The sequence below is a fragment of the Sminthopsis crassicaudata genome, chromosome 3 (genome assembly GCF_048593235.1).
Source record: "Sminthopsis crassicaudata isolate SCR6 chromosome 3, ASM4859323v1, whole genome shotgun sequence".
In the NCBI taxonomy this organism is placed as follows: domain Eukaryota; kingdom Metazoa; phylum Chordata; class Mammalia; order Dasyuromorphia; family Dasyuridae; genus Sminthopsis; species Sminthopsis crassicaudata.
The window spans coordinates 156,471,152-156,493,551 of record NC_133619.1 but is presented as its reverse complement, the minus strand read 5'-3'; the positions used below and the strand labels follow the sequence as shown (position 1 = coordinate 156,493,551).

At 31.3% G+C, this 22,400-nt stretch overlaps 1 protein-coding gene across 4 annotated transcripts in view; it reads right to left on the bottom strand.

The window, feature by feature from the left end:
- Window positions 1–3,036: 3,036 nt before the first annotated feature.
- Window positions 3,037–22,400, bottom strand: part of TPP2 (tripeptidyl peptidase 2) — an 81,025-nt gene continuing 61,661 nt past the window's right edge. For 2 of the 4 annotated variants that reach the window (XR_012487811.1, XR_012487812.1), the window contains 6 exons: window positions 15,319–15,470; window positions 14,892–14,988; window positions 13,668–13,809; window positions 11,328–11,538; window positions 6,189–6,308; window positions 3,037–3,955 (listed from right to left, as the gene is read on the bottom strand). Coding sequence is in view for 2 of the 4 variants with exons in the window: in XM_074299472.1 (XP_074155573.1) it covers window positions 3,866–3,955; window positions 6,189–6,308; window positions 11,328–11,538; window positions 13,679–13,809; window positions 14,892–14,988; window positions 15,319–15,470 (801 nt within the window). In the remaining 2 variants the exon portion in view is untranslated. The remainder of the gene's footprint in view (window positions 3,956–6,188; window positions 6,309–11,327; window positions 11,539–13,667; window positions 13,810–14,891; window positions 14,989–15,318; window positions 15,471–22,400) is intronic. The other 2 variants (XM_074299472.1, XM_074299471.1) reach the window with 1 other exon arrangement.

Here is a 22,400-nt window from a genome sequence, read left to right as displayed (position 1 = left end):
AGCCTTTCACCCATATGAATGGATATAAATGCTTTACTGGAATAGAGTAACAACTATAGATGATGTGCAAAACTGTGTACACATTAGGCCAAGTTGGAAGATGCAGTAAGATGTCACCCTTTGTCTTTAAAGAGACTGTAATGTAGCAGGGATGATGAGCCAAGGATACAAGCAAATGTAATAACAAATAGAATATATTGTCATGTAGTTTCTGGGATGCTTTTTTGTGAAGGGATCTGACTCAGTTACATGAAGTTTTTGACTAATAGCTATTATTATTCAGTTCTCTTCATTAAAAAAACCAGTTACAAAGTTCAAATGAATAAAAGGTACAAGCTGTATAATAATATTACTTAAATTACAGAGTAAAGTTATAAGCAGCTTAAAACCCAAACCTTCCAGGTTTGAGAATAATTAACATGTTACCATAAAAAAAAAATTTTTTTTAGATAGGATTTGAAACTATTGCATTCTTGATTCATTTTTACTATATTCTAATACTGACATTTAATTTTTATATTATATATATATACATACACACACACACACATACATACACACATATATATATATATATACATATATATATCAGTGGAAATCCACTATGATATAAAAACTTACATCACAGCCCACTTTTGAGGAAGGTAATTCTTCCATGAAATAAGATTGGTCTTGGCTGATTGACTTTCAAGTATTTATTCAATCACAAAAAGTATTCCATATTACTTACTTAATTCACTTCAAACATTAGGTACTTACTGTGTGCAATGCATTTCATTTGTTTCCGGGGAGGCAAAGAGGAACACCTCTGATCCAGTTTATCAAACCAAGTGGTGTCAAGAAAAGGCTCTCTTCTTTCCTGATGGCATGATCTACAGTTTAATGTAGTTTTTAGAGTACCACCATTCTACAGCAATCAGCACACTTCCACCCTATGTTTGATGATAATGGCAATGTTGCATTTACTCAAAATTGTGCTTTATGGTATTTTAGGAAATTCAAAAATATAGTGTATTTTCCCTATTCCCAAGTTTGAAAAATAAAATTATTTTGTAGCCTTCAGTCTTCAAACTTTTTTATTGAAGAGAAAGGATGTCTGTCTTACTGGGAGAGAAAATATTCACAATTACCAAAGTACAAAGCTGATGATTTTTGCTCCAAATATGTTAAGTCTGTGCAAGCACATTAAAAAGTATATCTACACTGTACTAAGATGTTATATATTTACAGCTCTTCACTTTGTAATTCCAAGTTCCTTTGGTATGTCAGCTGGGATAAATAAATAACTCACCCTAGTTTCTGCTACCAAGAAACAGGAAGTTATCAAGGGATCTCTATCTCTGCTACCAATTTATGCCTGGCTAACTGCCAGCTCTGTTGGCACTTCCCAAAAGTTCAATTCTCATTTCCCTATCTCACTTCATATCTCCATCACAAAACATTTCATGTGAGTGAAAAATTCATCACCCTTTCCCTGTTCTACTGCTATTTAATTCCTTTCTGATCCTGATACTGAAATTATATGCCTGACCATGCCATTGCCCTATACTAAAAGTTTCAGTGGTTTCTTATTAAGTTAAAAGATCAGCTCCTTTTTGGCATTTAAAGCTCTTTACACAATATATCCCGGCCTATCTTTACACATTACTATTGCACATTACTCCTACCTCCCACTCTAGAAAGGCTAAAACTGACTGAGTTCGTACTGCACATTTCTTACTATTATTCCTTTTTCCCATGGCATTGCTTCTAGTACCTAATACAAAATCCTTTGGCTGGCATTTGTAGCTTTCACAATATAATTCCAACATAACTTTACAGAGTGATTTTACTTTACTTTCCATAGTGCATAATGTCACAGGCAAACCATCATCCTATTTGCTGTTCCTCACATGATATTTGTCTCATTATACATGTAATCAATCCAACCAAGGATGGACTACCTTTTACAATTATACAGTTATTGATGGTACTAACAATAGATTCCTTAACAGTTACAATATTATTACAACCTCAAGTCAAAACAATACTTTTATCTCATCTAATCACAAACAGAAAAAATTAGGAAAATTACCAGTAATCATTGGGTCCAGGAGTTGGTAGGTTATGTTTAGTGGACATATTTTAGTAGGATATTCCTATTTGGTGTTATGAAGCCAATGGTACTTTTTTTTGGGAGGGGGAGGGGCTTTTTGCTGAGGCAATGAGGTTAAGTGACTTGCCCAGGGTCACATAGCCAGGAAGTGTTTAAGTGTCCGAGATCATATTTGAACTCAGGTCCTCCTGACTTCAGGGCTGGTGCTCTATCCACTGTGCCACCTAGCTGTCCCCAGTGGTACAAATTTTTATTTTATGTTTTTCACACTGAGTTTAAGTGTAGGAATGTGGGAGAAATAAGTAGACCCTGTACCAAGACTAGAGGTGACAATTCAAAACATGAGTGCTTTTCATGGGGTCCTACTTTCAATAATGGAATCTAAGACATCAAGATCATATTGTTGGGGGTGGGGTGGAGAGAAGGCTCCTTGTCTGTCTCCAGGGTTCTTTGATTCTGGAACCCTGATATTCAGAATACTAATTCAGTGGTCTACCTTACCTATTAAAAAGTACTTGTAATAAAAGAGTAAACTGTGTGGGTGAATAAGAATAAACTTTATCATGATTACTTGAATTCTGAGGGCAAAGAGAAAAGAAAATTTTAAATGGCCCATTAAATAGTACAGTGAGAATTTAAAATATATGAAAATGTGATCATAATATTACAGATTTAAAGTTAGAAGGGAACTTAAAAGTTATTTGGTGCAATTCTCTCATTTTACACATAAGAAAATGGAGACTCAGGAAGATTAAGTGATTTATCCATAGGAACATAGTTGATAGGCAGCATAGCCAGGATTTCAGTAATTTCAATTCTACAAAGAACATTTCAACATAAAATAATGCGCTAATGAAAATTTCCCATAGGAGTTAATGATAGCTAAGTGCTATCAACTTTTCAAAATTTTATTTATGAAAAATTAAGACCAACTTGAAGTAGCTTCAATATTCACTTTTATTAATTATAAAAAAAATTTCCTTAAGGTATCAGAGTGCATATGGTGTACTTTGATCTTCAATTTAGCACATTTATTCTCAAGTGTTTTACATTATTTCAACTTTAATAAACATACCATATGTATAGCTTTACAATACCTGATAAAGAATTAGCTGTCTGGCACTTATACATGTATCAGTTCATCCTGATACTCTGAACTTCACGTAGATATTTTAAAAAATGATTTGCCTGAAATAAGTCCAAGATGAAGATTTATAGGAGGAGTTATGCTCCATCAAACGATACACACTAGTTGTGACAGTTTTTCATTTGAATCCTTAATTAAAATGTAAACGTTTGCCAACAACAAAAAAATGAAATGAGGTTCCATTACTTTAGTCTATTAAATAATTTTAGCTACACCTAATGTAGCTTATTTTTAAGGCCTTCATACAATTGAAAAAATTAAAGTCAAGCATTTTAAAACCCTGTCCATTTATAAAATAAAAATAGAAATTTTACAGGTTTGCAGTTCAAAGTAACAGTTAAAAACCTAATACGCATGCAATAAGCTGCAACCCAACTGAAAAATCCTTGGTGCTGGCAGTAAAGACACATCCCATTGCCAGCAATGTGATGCACTAAGAAAACTTCTTGATGTCAGGGGTCTGAGTTTACATGTATTAAGCCACACACCAGTGAATTTTCTGATAAATACACATCATTTTAATAGTGGATGAACATGCATCAGAATAAAAATGTCACAAATTTGTTGTATATCTGGTCACTATAAAACTTTTTTTTTTTTAATTTCAAGTCTTAGTTGATATTTCAGAATACACAATAATCAGGAGGATACATGATGGGGAGCCAGTTTTCTGTAAAAGATGCACAATGGGTCCATCCAAGTAACTTCATCAGCTAAAATGAAACATATAAATATATTGATAAAATAGAAAAAGAAATGACTTTGAACCACCTAATTCTCAATAAATTCTACACTAAACATTTTATAAGAATTCACAGTACAGAAAATGGTATTTATAAAAAACAGACAAAAGTAAAAGGAAATAATGTTTCATTATGGCTTAAAATACATTTATTTACTCTTTTAGTCACTGACTAAAATAATAATCCATTGGTAGATTGAATCTGCTTTATAAGTGCCTACATAAAGCAAAGCAACTCTGAGATAGGGTAATTTGAATTTATACCTACAATTAAGCTCTAGTAAGTTTAGACCGGTAAAGCTGACTCCATCATTTCTGTTCTTTTCTGTATCTTTGTCCCTGACCCCTTCTCCCCACTCTCCTTTTGGGAAGAGGTAGTGAGCATAGACTATTTTTTCCCAGTTTCAAATTAAAATTTACTTTTGGAAAAACTTTAGTTTTATTTTGGATAAAGTAAAAATGAAATTTCAGAAACTTTGGTAAAGATTGACCATTGAGGTTAAGTATGATAAGCAGTAGAACTAGGCCAATTCTAAGACACAAAGATAATGGTAATATATGATTCAAAGATAAAGATGAATTAGTTTCTTTCTTCCCTTTTCTCTCTCTTTGCATCTTCTGTTACTTTGGTCATTCCCTCGTTAACAGCAAGCTAATAATGTGGAGTTTTGCTATACTAAAACTTATAAAAATGGGAAATCATTTAATGCAAGCTATGTCTTGTGTATCTAGAGCTCTTAATCCCAAGAATATGTAATAGGGGAAATAATCAAGAGATCAATCAAAAAATAAAAATTTCAATCAAGTACTTATTAGCAATTAAAAAACCAGTAAGTGCCATTCCTGAATAGATAAATGATCAAAAAATATGAACAAACAGTTCTCAAAAGAATTCCAAAATATTTGCAAAAATATGAAAGAATGCTTCATTCTTTCCCTAATAATAAAGAGATAAATGTAAATCAAAATGAACTGGAGGTTTCAACTAATATCCTGTAGCTTGGCAAAAATTACAAACAAACAAGCAAATAAATAAATAGACAACAGTCAGTGTTGGAGAAGCTGTAGAAAGAGGTGCATATTGATTCAATGTTGGTAGAGCTGGATCATGCACAATAAAATATGTATCTCTCACTTTGGAAAGCATTTCAGAATTAGGAAATAAAAGGACTACAATGCCTTATTATTGGGCTATACTGTCAGGGAATCTACTGATAAGAAAAAACTATATATATATATATATATATATATATATATATATATATATATATATATATATATATATATATAAAATTTTTTAGAATAGCAAAGAGATTTTTTTTTTTTTTTGGTGACAGCAAAAAAGTATTAAATAAAACAGAGGATCCTGTATTGGGGATAGCTAACATTCATGTGGGTAGGTACATGAATGCTGACATTACTATATTATAAGAAATGTATGCAATACATTGTATGAATACAGAAAAGCATGGAAAGATCTACATGAATATAAATGGAAGGAATAATCACACATGCACACAAAAATCAAATGTGAAAATAACAAAACTGTAATGATCTTAAATGAAGATAAAGGGACAGCTCTAACACACCCTTTTGTGGAGGTGAGAGGTTTACTGACATAATTTCTTCTTTTTTGTGATCTTCAATGTATTGATCAGTTATGCTCGTTTTTTAAAAAAATACTACCAATTGCACAGGATGGCTCTCAAGTAGGATGCTAGATAACTATGATGATATAAAAACAGAAGAAATCAATAAAAACCTTAAAAAAAAGGGGGGGGGGAAGAAAGTAATGTAATTTCTTTTCTTTCTTTCTTTAGAATTTACTTTTAATTACATAGTTATATCTGATGATCTATAGTTTTTTGTTATAAAAACCTTAAAAAAAAAAATTCAGACTGTTCCCTCAATCATGTTATGCTTGATTGAAATTTCCCTGTATTTCTTTTATTTCCAATGAATTTGGTTTTTATAGCACCACATCTCACTTTGTAATATCCCTGGCTTTATGACATGTTATTTAAATGTTATAAAAATTTTAATTCACAGAATACATAATATTATGACATACATATAATAATACTCAAAGAAAATATAGAAAGCATAATAGAAAATTATTTTAACCAATATTTTAGGTATCTTTCCTACTGATCACATGGCAATGAAAGACATTTTAAGACTTTGACTTTTTTGTGATTACTTACTTGGATACAATTTTTCCAATTTTCTTTAGTTGGCTTTTCTTCCACAAGTTTGGTTGCAAATTTGAGGCCTCTCCCATACATTTTATTTACTAATGCATGTTTATATGCAAATGTCAAAACCTGCAATAGGCAATTTAATTTAAATTAAATTTTAAATTAGAATTTAAACATTTGTGATACAATATAACATTAGAAATTATTGTATGATGTAGCTGGTGTGTTTAAATTTTTTTCATTCATAATTTCAAAATATAGAATCATAAAATATACATAATTTATTTACATTAGAACATTTTATTAAAAGAAAAATCATAGTTACCTATTTACTTACTTATATTTTTTGAGTCTCTCTATCTTTTCCATGCTGGTTATGCAAAAGCCAATTACTGGCCATTAATGATCAGCATGGAAGTTTTGATCTGCTCTATTTTCACTCTGGGCTGGTTCACCCTTCCTTAAACAAACTGGTAGCCCCTCTGCTCTTGAGGAATACCATATTGGTTGCCAGATACAGTGACATCATTCAACTGGTTTATTATTAGCCCACTCCACTTACAAACTTTCAAGCTCTAGTAATCTAGCTGCCTCAGACTCCATGGTAGGAGAGATTACAAGAATGTACCACCATACCTAGCAAAAGGATTGTTCTTAAAGGGCCTTAACCTTTACTACAAGCCTATGAACCCATAATCTAAATAAATAAATAAATAACTACAATTAATGTACCTCTTGTATCTAATTCTCGATATTTAAAATATTTTAAATTTACCTGTTAGTTTAAAGAACAGAGAAATAGCAATTCATAACACATTCGGTGTCATATATAAATAACTACATGATAAAAACAAGATAATCAAATTGTTGAAGGGCATATACACATTTTACACACACACACACACACACACACACACACACACACACACACACACACACACACACACACACGAAACAATAGCACGAAAATAAACATCAGGATATCCATAGTACTTTTGATGTAAAACTATTAAGACTCTAAGACCCATTTATGAATCATCAATCACAATTTGGTAGAATACTAGATCATGAATTTAACTGAAATATCAATGCATTTATAAAGTATATTTAAGGGTAATGAGGTTTTTCCCATGCCACCCTAACAATCCTCAATAGTAATTTGGATTAGAGAAGGAGAAATAATTAACTTAAATCCCTATCAGATATACACTTTACTCAAAGACCACGTAAATCCCCAGAAACAAGCATTCAATTAAACATGAACATAAAGGAAAACTTAATAAAACAATTAGGAACACCTCACAAATCAATGGAAAATAATTCTCCCCATCTTAGGATCCTCTGATAAGGAGAAAAAAGGGAACAAATTTCTGATGTGGCTGGATAAATTCACACTCCAAAGACATGGGGCTACTTTGATTTGCTGCTGAAACAGTTCTCTTGCCTTTTCAGTCATTTGGTTAGGCTATATTACCTTAATCACAATTGATAATCTCCTAGCTGTTAACCGTCCTTTGCTAAATTCTTTTTGTCCCAGTAATTTTTCTTAAACAAGTAACATTTTGATAATTCTAATTCCATAGCATCTTACATTTGCCTCCTTTTCTTCACTTACCTATCAACTACTCTCTAATTCAGTCCTTTATTAATTCTTGTCTGAATGACTGCTGTAATTTCTTAAGTGAGTTCAATTTTTTTTCCTCTTTCATCTTCCACATATGCCAAAATGATTTTCCAGAAGCTCAGTTGTGACTATATAATTCTCCTCTTCAATATGGTTCAAAAACTCCCTATTACTTTTGAAATCAAATATATAAACTCCCTTTGGGGCATTTAAAACTCTTCCCAATATAACTCCAGACTACCTTTCTAGGAATATTATACATTACCTTTTTTGTGTGTGTGCCCAAACTCTGGTTCAGATAAATTGGCTCTCTTACAGGTCACAACTTATATATGACCCTCCATGTTGGAATATATTTCTCCTTTCTCACCTCTATCTCTCTTAGGACTTCAAGACTTCTTCAAGTTTCAATTCAAACACCACTTTCTACCTAGATCTCAGTAGCCGCCCGCTTAGTACTTTCTTGCCAAAAACACTTAGAATCAATTTTGTATATGCATGCTGTCTCCTTGCTAGAGATCTGCCATACTTACAACTTCTATTAAATGAACAGGCAAACAAAGCAATGGTTTTGAAAAAAAACAAAAAACAAAAAACAAAAAAAAAACAACTGATAACATGTAGTATAGTTATAAGACTATTGCACTAAGAATGATGAGACCTAAGATCTGATCTTGCTCATGTCACTAAATTGTTTTTTGAGGAAAATGATTTTAACTTCTCTGAATCTGTTCCCTAATCCATAAAATTAAAGCACTACTGTACGTGTACTGTACATTTCTAGCACTAAAATCCTGTGACTAAATGAGAGCTACTAAAAAAAATTTCCTTAATTCAGAATACAGTCTTGTTAATAATATCTTCCTCCCAATCAATCAACAAGCACTTATGATGCACTTGTTAAGTACTAGGGATAGAAAGACAAAAATATAATAGGAACTTGAAGATTATTAGGGAGGTAACAAATACACAAATAAGAGAAAGTGTAAAGTCAGTAAACATAGAATAATGCTACAGTCAAATACGGGGTAATTTGGGAGAAAGGACCAATGTCTTTCCCCTCCCCAAATCCACCTCCATCATTTCCCTGCTCAAGAAGCTCCAAGAGTTCCCTCCCAATTACCTATAGGATAAAATATGCCTTGGACAATCTGAGTGAAAATGAAGAAGGCACTCAACCTTTTCTAAACCTTAGTTTTTGTCATGTAAAGAATATCTTTATTATTTAATTTATAAAATTATTGTGGAAAAATATTTCCTAAACCCCACAGCTAAGGTTTAACTACTGCAGAGATAAAAGCTAACAATCAAAAATATTCATGTGGATGTCCAAAAAACTAATTTTTCCTTAATACTTTGATAACTACTGGGCAACTTAATAACAAATAAGAGAAGGAAAAAACTAAATATATTGCAACTTTTGAGGCCATGATAATGCCAAAGAAGTCAACAATCTTAAAATTATGTGAGTTAATGAAAACTAAAAAAAATATACTCAAAAAATGTTAAATACTTAAGTCGGAATAAAAAAAAATCTATACCATTAATTCTGTTTTTATTTTATATATTTATTCACTGAAGGAGGTTGTTATTGGTTACTAGTAGGAAAGATAAAAAGAACACACAGGCAGCAAATAGTAAATAGTTTTATCCAGAAGAAGTTAGACAATGTTTGCATGTTATGTTCTCTAGTACTATCTTGATAAAGAAACTATTAAATTCTTTCCAGCTTTTTAAAATTCAAATTTTCTTGGTTTAAGAAGACAAATAATCCAGACCCTTAAAAACATACATGAAAAACAAACAAAATAAAAGCGTGATGACATCATCAAGCATAATATGTTGGAGGAAAAATGGTTATCCCACTATTCTAAAATAAAGCTTCTGTCTAACTCCAATTAAGTTTTAAATGGTTATAGTATAAAAGAGGAGAAAAAAAAATAATAAAAACTTTTTAAATGTCTGTGAATCCCAAATATTAAAAAGTTTTTTTAAACCAATTTTGTAGTAACCTCCTCTAATGCTCTTTTGTTTGTTTTTTTTTTAAGATAGTCCTCCATAAAATTCCAAAAAAATTTGAGTTTCTTTTCAACAAAATGATTTTTGATCTGAATTAAGAAACTCAATTCCAGCATATCTTTAAAGCAAATACTAGAATACTAGTGTTTGTAAGTTACAATTTAGAGATTAGGAAGTATAATTAGATTCTGAAGTCTTACTTCAAATCTATTCAATTATCTTCCCCAATATGACACATGTTATATAAAAAATATTGTAAGTCACTATTGATCAGAGAAATGCATTATAGGTGGAGTTATGAATTGATCCAACCATTCTGGATTCTGTAAAGGAACTTGGGACTGTGCATGTCTTTTGATATACATACTGCTAGCTCTATAACTCTATATCCCAAAGACATCCAAAAAAGGGGGAAGAGACCTATCTACGCAAAAATATTTATAGCAACTCTTTTTTGTGGTGGCTAAGAATTGAAAATTAAAGGGATGCTCATCAATTGGGGGAGTGGCTAAACAAGTTGTGGCATGTGATTATAATGGAATATTATTGTCCTAAAGAAATGAGAAGCAGAATAATTTCAGCAAAACCTGAAAAGATTGATCTGAACTGATATATAATGAGGTAAACAGAACCAGGAAAATGTTTTACACAGTAACAACATAATTGTTGGATGAAGAACTGTGAATGATTTAGCTATTATACAATGATTCAAGACAATCCCAAAGGAGTCCCAAAGGACTAATGATGAAACAAAGTTTGACTCTAGTGAAAAGAACTGATATGATTTAACACAGGCTGAAGCATGCAATTCTTTATTTTAATTTTTTTTCTTCTTTTGAGTATTCTTATACAAATATATATATATATATGTTATACTAATATATAAATGTTTTACATAACTGCACATCTTTAACCAATATCTACTTGTTTATTGTCTCAGGGAAGGGAAAAGGGAAAGAGGGATATAAAACTTCAAAAATTTATTTTTAAAAATTGGGGGGGGGGGGAAGGATATGTGTTGGGGATGTTTAGAAGCTACTCAATTAAAAAACAAATGAGAAATAGTATAATTTTGATAAAAGTAATTTTTAAGATGAAAATTCTTATTCAGCAATTTGAATTTCATAAAAGGGAAAATTATAATTATTCCCAGAATTTTCTATGGTTCGTGTATTGATATTTGTTAAAACTATAAATATTATTAAATTGTTTTCTAAGGTTGATATGATTAAAGAAATTTCCATTTCCATGACTTAAGGAGTACCAGAAAACTTGGCTAAAGAGAATATAAAATATTCTCAAGATGAAGGATTAAAAAACCTCATTTTAGCTTCTGGTGCTAGTTCAGCCATGCAAGAAAGTCTAGCAATAAAAAAATAACTGAACAGATAAGGTAGCCAGCAGTAGATGATTAGGAAAATATGCTTTGAAGCTAGGTAGGCAGAGGTAATATATTATTCAGCAATTTAATGAAAACAAAAATGTAAACATTAAAAAACTACCTTAGTATCAAAAAGGTCAGTCCATTTTGTGGTTTCCCAGAAAGTTTCTGTCAAAGAATCTAAATAACTCTCTCGATCTTCCTCCTTTCCTTCTGTATCACTTGATGAAACAGCCCCATCTTGAGCTTGCAACTGAAGAAGTTGGTCAGCCAATGCACATCCTTTTCGACAAATAGCATCTACTAATGTAGATTTTTGTTTGTCCATGTCACTGCAAATGAGAGGGGAAATAAACCCTGACGGTGAAATTTCCTAAATGTTGTCTACATCTAAAATAAAGCTAACATATTTTCTGCATTAATTGTGCATAAAACCATAGACTTTTATTCTAATTAATTATATACTGACTGATCCACTATGCCTCAGAAACCTTGCAGGACAACCTTGGTATTAACACTTCATCTTTGCTCCCTTGATTGGAAGACATAAGACATGAAATCTCTTTTCCCCCCACTTGGCTACACTATTTTGGGAAACTTCTGACTTGTCTACCATAACTCCATGTCAGGTACCTTTCCTTTTCTTTCTCCCTGACAATCTTTACAACTTCCTTTTATGAGGCATTAGATTATAAACTCCATTAACATTGTAAGCTCATCTTTCTTTTTCACATTAGTATCTTCAGTGCTTGGCATATTGCCTGGTACATAGTTAAGTGCTTAATAAATGTTTATTGACTATTATATATTATATAAGTCATGGTATCCTTATATTTGGCTGAGGAAGACAGAACTTAAAAAGTAGAGCCTGGAAATAAGAGAGTTAAAATAACTGTCTAGTTATAACATAATTCTGGGCTCTTCCTATCTACTCAATTTTCTATTGTAAACACATATGAAAAAGACAAGATGGGGGGAAGAACATAAAATACAGTAAGGATGTGTTCAATGCATCCTTCAAAAAAAAACTTAGATAAACAAAATAATTTTTTCATGATCACAAAGACAGACATTTTAAACACAACAGAAAAATTCATGGACTGATGAAACAAACCTAAATGTATTCTAAAGCCCTAACATTCAAACTTCATTTTCTTGTTATTTATCTAGTAATTTGACCCTGTCACAGCAAGAAAAGCTGTAGTTTTCAATAATTTCAAATATAGGACCATGTATGAGTTTTGGTACATGGGTATAATATCAAAAATTATTTTTAAAGCAAGCTAGAATTCATTTAATTAAAGAACTTGTTGAAAAAACACCAGATTTCTCCCTCCACCCCTCCTCCAAATCACAGTAAAACCAAAGTGTAACAAAATCACTACAGAATCAGAGCTGGAAGGAATCTCAGGTACTTAAATCCAATCAACCTGATGTTAGAGATGATGAAATTAGTGTCCAGCTTCAGTACTCAATTCAAGTCACATAGTATGGAGCCAGTCTATTCCCCCCGCCCTCTTAAGAAGACCCTAATATCTATTATTTAAACACTAATATTCAGTATTCCTTTTTATTCATTAGCCAAGCTAAAGCTATAATTCTGTTGAATTTTAGGAGCACATCCAAGAAGGTGGCTATGGGATGAAGGGAGAAGAAGCACTATTAGACTTCATAGAAGTCAATTAAAAGAACTGTTAAAACCCAGGTTTAGGGAAGAAAATATTTTCTCAGGGATATGAGAATTACATTCAAATATTTGAAAAAACGCTGCATAAAAGAATTAAAAATTGTTTTGCTTGATTCCCAAGAAGCCATGGGTAGGGCTGTTGAAGTGAAACAGATTTAGGCTTAAAACATAGGAAAAAACCTTAGTTATGTTCTCAAAGTAGAATGAACTGCCTCAGGAGGGAGGTAGCTTCCCAGTATAGTTAGACTTCTAATAAAGGCTGGATGAATACTACTTTGAGAATTAGTGGAAGGAAATTCTTTCTCCCAAATCTAAGATTCTTCTAAAAGTACTGTATAAATATAATTAGACTGAATTCTTCTACCAAGATAGGCTTTCCTAATTCAGTTTAGTTAATATAACTATCCAGGCACGGAATAAATTTTAAATCATCTGTACAAGAAGCTACTGAAATCCCAAATAGATTATTAATGCTTGAATACTATCCATAACTCTGTCTTCATGCTAACGTATTTGAAAGTATATTTATTTTCCAATATAACCCCATACAATATCAATTGATAGATCAGATAATAAAGATTACATATTTTCACATTATCACTTTTCTTGTATCACAAATGGTTTAAAGCACTTAGACCCTCAAAAACAGAGAAAGCAGATATTAGAAATTGCAAAATCTAATACTGTTTGTTTTTTTTTTCTTTTTCTATAGTCTTAAAAGTATTAAACCCTATTTTAAGTGATTAAAAATGAGATGCAAGAAAGAGTATTTACTGGTCAGGTACTTTTTTATAGTAGCAGCATCAGGCCTGGGATCAGTCTTCATTGCAATGTAAACTGCCAGAGCTGTTTGGTCTATGTGAGCAAGAACAGCATTTGCAGCTTCAACAATTTCATTAAGTCTTTTCATTCGTTCCTAAGTAGGGGGAAAAAAATTTAAAGGTAAAATTTTGTGTCTGAACACTGAAACAAGTTTATTTACATATCTCATATCTGACGTCCTAACTACCTAGGAGATATAATAAACCATGTGTTTACTCATATTGATAAACTACCCAAAGCATTTCCATAATCTTTCATCTCTAAAAAATCTAGTTCAAATTTTAAAAAGCCCTCACATGCCTTTGTAAGTAAAGTTAATGCTGCCTTTTTCCTTGTTTACAGCCAGTACCTGGCAGAGGATTAGGAAGAGAGGGAACCATACAATTGGCTAGGGGAAACAAGCTAAGCCTTTATTCATACACCAAAAAATCTTATTAAAAAACCACAGCAATAATTTCTTTCTGAAGAGGCAGTGCGACTGACAGGAATTATGGGAATATTAATAAAATAACCATGCTTATAAAGTGTAATCATTGGATATAGAGCTTAAAGAAATCTTGCAGGCCGGACATCTAGTCTTATCCCCTCATGTTATACCTAAGGAACAGAAGATAAAATTTTAAATTATTTTACTGTATTCTATCTATTCAAACAGCCTATTTAGAATAATTGTTTGATAAAATGAGATTAATGTTCATGTTGACTTTTTCCTAAAAAGGGAAACAAAGCAGTAGTTATTAGTTTCTGTGATTGCTGTTTTAATCTCAGACATTTGTTCTCTTCTTTTGTAAATCTGATTCCTCCCTAAAATCACCTTCTGCAACTACTCTTTAAGCCTGCAGATTTTTTATATAATTGGTTATAGTTATGTTAGTCTTAGATATTAAAGAATCCTATGTGTTATAAGCACCTGTGAGATTAAGCATTTTTAGAACTAAGTTCAAGTGTCTAAAAAACTAAAGTATTCTAAAATTACAAGTTCGACTCATAATTACCTTCAAACAATTCATTAATGTAGGTAACACAAAATAGTGTCTGTTATTAAATGTTATCACTGAATAAGTACCAACTCCACTCATTCATTGTGCCTCTCAGGTTATTGCTACTCTCATCACAAAAATAAAAATGAACCTAAATTTCAAACACAAGACTTATCTACAATATAAATAACTCAACCTTTTCAGAATCCAGTTGATGAAGTCGTGCAACATACAAAGGAAGGTGATTAGGAAAGGTTTCTCTCAACTCATTATAAATATCATTAGTATCCAACCTGCAAATAAGAGAGAGTCATTATTTTGTTTCCTTTAAAAACTGAAATATTTACCAGGACAACTTTTCTGATTTGGAAAATGATCATAATGAGAAAATAATGAATCATTTATAAATGTATTTCCTTAACAGATATTTATTATGGGGTTGAGCAAAGAAAACAGGTAAGAAAAATATTAAAATACCTCTGCTGAGCCCCACAATTGTAAAAAAGATAAATTCTAGAAGAATGAGATTAAAAGATGTGCCCAGACTTCACCTCTGATTTTTCTACTCAATTCTACTTTATATCAAGTTTTTAAAGCAACCTTAAAACCAAAAATTAACATACTTTGTCATCCACTGTATTTTAAGATCTCTTAATGCTTCAGCAAACTCTTCCTTGATGTCCTTTTCTTTTTCTGAATCCTTTTCTTTGTCTTTACTGCCATTCTTTGTCTTTGTTGGTGCAGGTATTAAGTAGTAATGAACAGGGATTATATCCTGTGTATGTGGGGGAAAAACATATCAGTTTCTTGGATCAAAGTAGGTAAGTTCATAGCTTTGAAAAAACAATGTCCTGGTGATGATTTAACATATGAAATACAAGTATATTTTCATATATTTTAGTGTGCTGTTGAAATGGACTATCCAAGTGTTCCCAGAAACCAAAAATGAAGCCATAGATTCCAATGTGCATTGACTTTAAACTTTTTATCTCTGAATTCTAAATGTAAACAGTCATATTCTACTAATGGCATCAGAGACAGATTCAACAATAGAATCCATAGAGTAAAAAGTTAAAAGGGGAAATGATGATTGTAATTTTCTAACTAGCAATGTAAAGAGATACTAAAAACAAATAACAAATAGCCCCAGCTAGTTGTCAGGCTGGAATTAAAGTGGAATTGTAGTCATATGTAGGACTAGGGCATATTTTTTAAAATTCTTGGATATTTTAATTCTATCTGTAGTTAAGAATTTTAGTTCCCCCTCCCCCAATAAAATTCTAAGTAACAATTATCAATTGAATGACCTCAAATGTCCCTTCAAATACTGACATTCTTTTATTCTAGCTACTATGATAATATATATCCATTTAAGTCTTGAAAAGTCAATATTAAAAATTCACCAGAAAATAAAATTGCATACTACCATTATGAAATGATGCATTTTTGGACTATAATATCAGATGTTCCTAATGCAAACAGAAATAGTTAAATATATTTCTCAGTTTACATATAATACATAGTATTTTCACTGTACTACAAATTTTTATTCTTAATGCTGACTCTAAATTCCCCACAAAATCCTTGAGTTAAGTATGTAACTAAAATGTTTTACTCTAAGAAAAAGCAATGTAAGGGTAAGCAACAGTATACTGAGGTAAGTAAAGTTGGCTTAAAAAAAAAAAATGTGACTTTCATGCAAAGTATTTAAGAGAGGATTACAAGTGAAGGGGGGAAAAGGTCATCTAAATATAGTCCATAGCAGCATATCCATTGTAATACTTTTCACAATTAACTAATAGTTTAGGACCTAGTTGGTGTAAAGCATCATACCATCCCACCACCCAAATAGAATCCAATAATAGAACCAAAAGTATTCTTTTTCATGTTAAAAATACTCCTAAAAACCATGCAACTTGAGAACATATGAAAAAACCTTAATAAAAAAGAAATCATAAACTTCTTCACTTGTTTATTAGCTTTACTATCTTACTAAATGTACTGTACCTGTGATGTTAAGTTGGGGGATTAAAAGATACATATAGGAAATTCTACTATGGAAATGTAAATAAAAGATCATCATGGTGAACTAAAACAAGTACTACAAATGTCTGAGCAAAACTCTTTCCAAGGCTGATAACAAAGCTGAGATTTCAGATGTACTGTACTTAAAGACAACGAGAATAAAAAAAGAAATTAGAATGCGTTGAATTCTCTTGATTTACATCATTTCTGTTAACATTTTTAATATAAAAAACACTTGAAGAAAACAGATTTCCCCAAAATGAATTAAAGCAGCAAAAGAAATTTCTTTTACATTAGAAATTCAGAATAAGGAAATTATCATAGCCAACAAAATATAACGATTGCTTCATTTTCTTAGCAAAAAATAAAGGCTGAGAAAATGGTGACAGTATGTAAACCTTTTTTTCTTCAATTAGATTGCTCTAGTTTTTCCTATCCATTTTGAGTTTCTTTCCCAATTTTCTGTTTCCCATTTTGTATCTTTTTCTACCCATAACAATGAGCGTCACCTTGAGATTCTTGTCTAGATGGCTTTTTAAAATTATTCAAGTACTGTTTACATGACTAATTTGTAATATAGTGGGAAGCAGAGAAAACAGAATTGTGCAGATACTGATTGCATACTGTTAAGTGTTCTAATTGTATTGATTTTAAGCATGTGAACAGAATAGAAAAAAATTTCAGGAAGATGTATGTAGTAGAAAGACCACTGGACTCAGAGTTAAAAGACCTGGTTTTAGTTATAGTTTAGCTTCTTAGTAGATGCATGACTTTAGACAAATTAATTATTCTCTATAACCCTAAATTTTCTCTTCTGTAAAATAGTGGATAATACCTCTAGTACTTACTACACAGGGTTGTTGAAAGAAAAGAAATAATGTAAACCACTCTGTAAACTAAAATGCTAGAAAAAATGAGCTATTATAATACAAGAATATATCTAATTGGACCATAAAACACATTATTAACTTAAACTTAGGGAACTTATATTTTCAACATGACATTTTTTTTATGAGCAATTTCCTGGCATACTTCACATTTTTAACATTAGCACAATATGGTAAATAAAATATAGTGGTTTTGAGTGAAAACTCTACATTTCATTCTAGTTGGCTAAAAATTGTGAATTTTTAATATTTATTTTATTTGCTACTTTCCTCCTTTATTGAAATTCTCATGAACTAACTGGTCCAATTTTATGAAAATGCCACTTTATTCTCAAAAAATATTATTGTTAATGCAATTATTAAAAAGTATTTGACTACAGCACAGGTAAATAGTGATCTCAAATGGTATGTAAGCTAAAATTTTACTACTACATACCCACATATAAGTATGTATGTATAAACTCAATCCTCTCAATCACATACAGAGAAAACAATCAAGTGAAGAGAATTAGGAGAATTAACATTTGACTATTGTAAATTCTCTCTATGCAATGAACATTACTTCATTTTATGCTTTTTACTTTCTCGTTGGGCCCATTAGGTACTTTATAATCAATAAACTCTTTAACGTTAATTACATTTGCCTTGATAAGAGAACACCATAGTGGCCTATGTCTTATAATCAGGAATTGTCTATACACATCTTAAATAAGTACCAGCTTTCCTACAAAAGGGAATATACAGCAGTATAACTGTTTTAGTTTTTAAAAAGTGCAACAACAATTTAAGTTGAAGTTATCCTGCTTTCTTTCTAGAAATGTGTAGCTGAGATGTGAATGAGGCTTAGGATTCTATTTTAGGGGATTCTTTGAAATTCCAAATTAAAGTATATACAAGAATGACTGGTAGTAGGATAGGAAGCAGAGAAAACATAACTGTACAGATCCTAAGTGTGTACCACTAATGGCTTAATTTTTAAACTTTTAAACTTTAAAATCTTAAAGAATAAGCAAACAAACTTAAAAATGAAGTAAATTATATATCACAGCAATCTCTTTTCTCATAAATACAGAAATTAATGCAAGTAATTTTATAAAAGATCCTGAGGGCTAAAGAGAAAACCATTCCATTTAAGCCCCAATAATCTATATTTCACATAGGAAAATTAAATTAAACCAGTGACAACAAAAGGATAATTCTTTATTATAGTACCGTATCAATAAAATGAAAAGGTGATTATTTAAAATATAGCAGAATAAATCTGATTTGGAAATACTACCTGAATTTCCAAACAGAAGAAAAACTTGGGTCTTTAGTAATTTTATATTTGCTTTATACCAAGCTCAAAATTTATTCTTCAATTATTGACTGTGTATAATTAATATGATTTAAACAGTGTTAATTTAAAACAAGCAGAAGTAACTAGGACTGCAAAAAACAAAACAAAAAACCAACCCTCAAGCCACCCATAGCTAGAGTATAGACACTTTACTAAGTACCTGACATCTTTTATTAGGTCAAATTGTTTTGGCTGACCTCTGAAGCAGTATTCGTTAAAATAATTATTTATCTATGAGTGTCAAAGCACAATAAAACAAATACAGGATCCTCTTTTCTATTTGTAAAAATTACATCACTTCTCTACAAAAGTTCTAACCTACTCCGATGCCTCACTATGTAGTAAACTTGGCTTTACAATGCTGTGTTATCAGAGAGTTAACAAATATGGCCTAAGTAACAAATCATGCCACTAGACTCATCTCAATTATCTTGGAATAGATCATCAAAAGATTAGCCAAAGGGTGAATTATTTTTGACCATAGTGACTATGGAATAAACAAAACCCCCAAGTCCTATGTGGTAGTCTGCCACTTTTAAATCTAATTTATCATACAAGGAATTGACCCACATCTATAACTAACATCAATAGAGATGAAACCAAAAGACAAAACTGCCATGGTAAATTCATGGATTCTTTTCAGAGAGATGAATAAAAAGCTTGGTTGGAGTTGCACTCATTGTGTAACCAGAGCTAACAAGAAACACCATTTCATGGGACACATCATCCTCCTGCTTGACACTAAAATATGATAAACACTCTCCCATGGAAAAAAAAAAAAATACAGCTTTATGCACCAAAATCTACTACAAAAGATAAAGACAATAAAGGAAGATCAATGAAGACCCTGACAAGATCCTCTAAACTAAAACAATAGATATGTTGTCACACACATCATCCTGTCAGTTACTCCACTATAAAGGTGAATTATAAGGGATAATGGTGAAAATGTTAGTAAATATGATTTAAAATTGAGAAATTTAAGAAGCCAAAAGCTTAGAGATTATTCCAACTTAGTTATCATAAACATTTTCTCCAAGAATAGAGCTGTAGTCAGATCAAATTGTTAGTGCAAAGGTCAAAATATCAAATTAGAAGAAGAGATAAGATGAAAAAAAAAAAATTACAACTCTCAATTATAACACTCCCAATCCAATCTGTATAAATGACCTACTATGAAAAATGGGAAATGGACATAATTGAAAGCATTAAATAACCTTGTCTTTAAAAAGGTTGAAGTAATACAAAATAATTGCCACAAAGAGAAGGCTAACTGAGCTCATACCCATCTGTGACAGCAACAATTTAAGGGCAATGTACAATCAGCATACAAATTCATTTAGTAAATATAATAAAAAAGATAATAGAAGATGATGAGCACTTTAATTTCACATTAATGACAAAAAGCTGTTGAGAAGAAAAGCAAGCTTCTGGTTTGGCATTAATCCTAATTAAGCTAGGTCAACCAAAAGCATAAATTGGAAGGGCAAATACATACAAAATGAAACAAAACTTTCAGTTATTTCTATGATGAGGTATTAAGGAGTGGAGAACCTACATTTAGACTTTGATAGAGCACTAGACTTAAAAGAGTGAGGAAGATCTGAAATCAAATCCTGCCTCAAAGGCTTGTTAGTTGTATGACACTGGGCAAGCCACTTAAACATCTTTCTGTTTTCTCTACTATACATTGGAGAGAGGAATATTAATGTCTCTCACACTTGTGTAAAGTGCCATAAACATGCTATTACATTCTACTATGTGTGGAAATGACAGTGGTCTTTAGGATAATGAAATCACACAGAGGGTGCTGGACCTGAACCAAATAAATATAGAAGAAATACATTTTGGTATTAATAGAATATTAGAAATAATTGGGAATTTATTTTCAAGTCAGTTCAAAGAGGGGAAGGAAAATTTCAAAAGAATAACTTCATTGATAAAACTTTTGCCTCTCCCTCTCACCCAAAAAAAGATGACTGAGATGACTTAAGCAACTATGAGCCCATATGCATCTCTCAAAGATACTCTTGATAAAAAACAAAACAAAGACAAATAAGAATGAAAAATCCAGGCAGGTTTGGTTTTCTAAAGGTGACCACTGTCACACATATGAACGAAAGGCTTAAGGGGTGTAAGATACTGCTATGATTAATGATTACTGGCTTCAAAGAAGCATCTGATTTCATAAAACAAAAACAAAGATTTAAAAGCTTCTTTTATGCAAACAAGGTTTCCCATTCATAAAAATCACAAAAAATTCTAGCAAAGAGTAACCATGAAGCTAACATTGTTCTCATAAGTTACTCTATATCAGAATCAAGAAAAGAATAAAACAAGGAAATAAAAGCTCACCTAAGTTATCTGCCAATTAAATGAAAGATGACCTTTAAGGAAATTGATTAAGGGTGATAACCAAAATTCAATTCTTATCTAAATAAATCCAATGATCTTTCTCCTCCTAAAGCTATCAGTACTAGGACTAACCTAAAGAAAGTGCTCTCTTCCATTAAGGAAGGTGCCTTCTCAGCCTCTTATTCAAAAAAAAAAAAGAGTCTCAACGTAGATCTGAGATGAGCCTTTGTTGATTCTATAGGAAAGTGATTCAAGAAGGAATGAAATTTTAACATATTAGAATTTTCTTTTTGAAGATTCTTACAAAAGTTACTTAAAACTGTCTTAAGTTAAAAATGTTATCAGAGAACTTAATGGACATGCCACAGTTTGGATATTTCTCCAAGACAGAAATACTTAAGATAGTAATATGAAATTGTTTCTTTTTATTATGATTTTTTTTTCTTTTTACAATACTAATTGCATTAAACCTTGGATATTGTAAAACCTCAAGGAAAGCTAAACACATTAAAGGCAGAAAGACAAGTAAAAGAGAGAGGGGCAAAAATAAAGAGAAAAGTGGGAAGAATCAATTACAGGGAAAGAACAAAAGTGACAAAAACATGTTAAAAGAAAGGAAAATTGAAATAAACTGCTAAAGGCAGTGGGTTTTTAATTATTCATGTTAATCTCAAATTATATATTTTTTGGATTCAGGTATTCAATGACTTTTAAACATCAATATAAAACATTATTCACAACTGCAAAATTTTAAAACATTACAAAATTCACTCTAAATGAGCTAATAGAAGTAGCCCTTTAGATAATATAGTAAAGATACTAACAACAGCTCATACTTATTTAAATAGCTCTTTAAGGTTTTCAAAGTGCTTTACATGTTATCTCATTCAATCCTCACAACAATCCTGTGAGGAAGCTGCTATTATTATCCCCATTTTACAGATGAGGAATCTGAAGCTAAGAAAGATTAACTTACTTGCCCAGTCACACAGCTAATATCTGAAGCAGGATTCAAACTCAGGTCTTCCTGACTCCAAGTCCAGTGATCTACCCACCATGCCACCAAACAATTGCAATGATAAAAAGCCACTTTCATGAG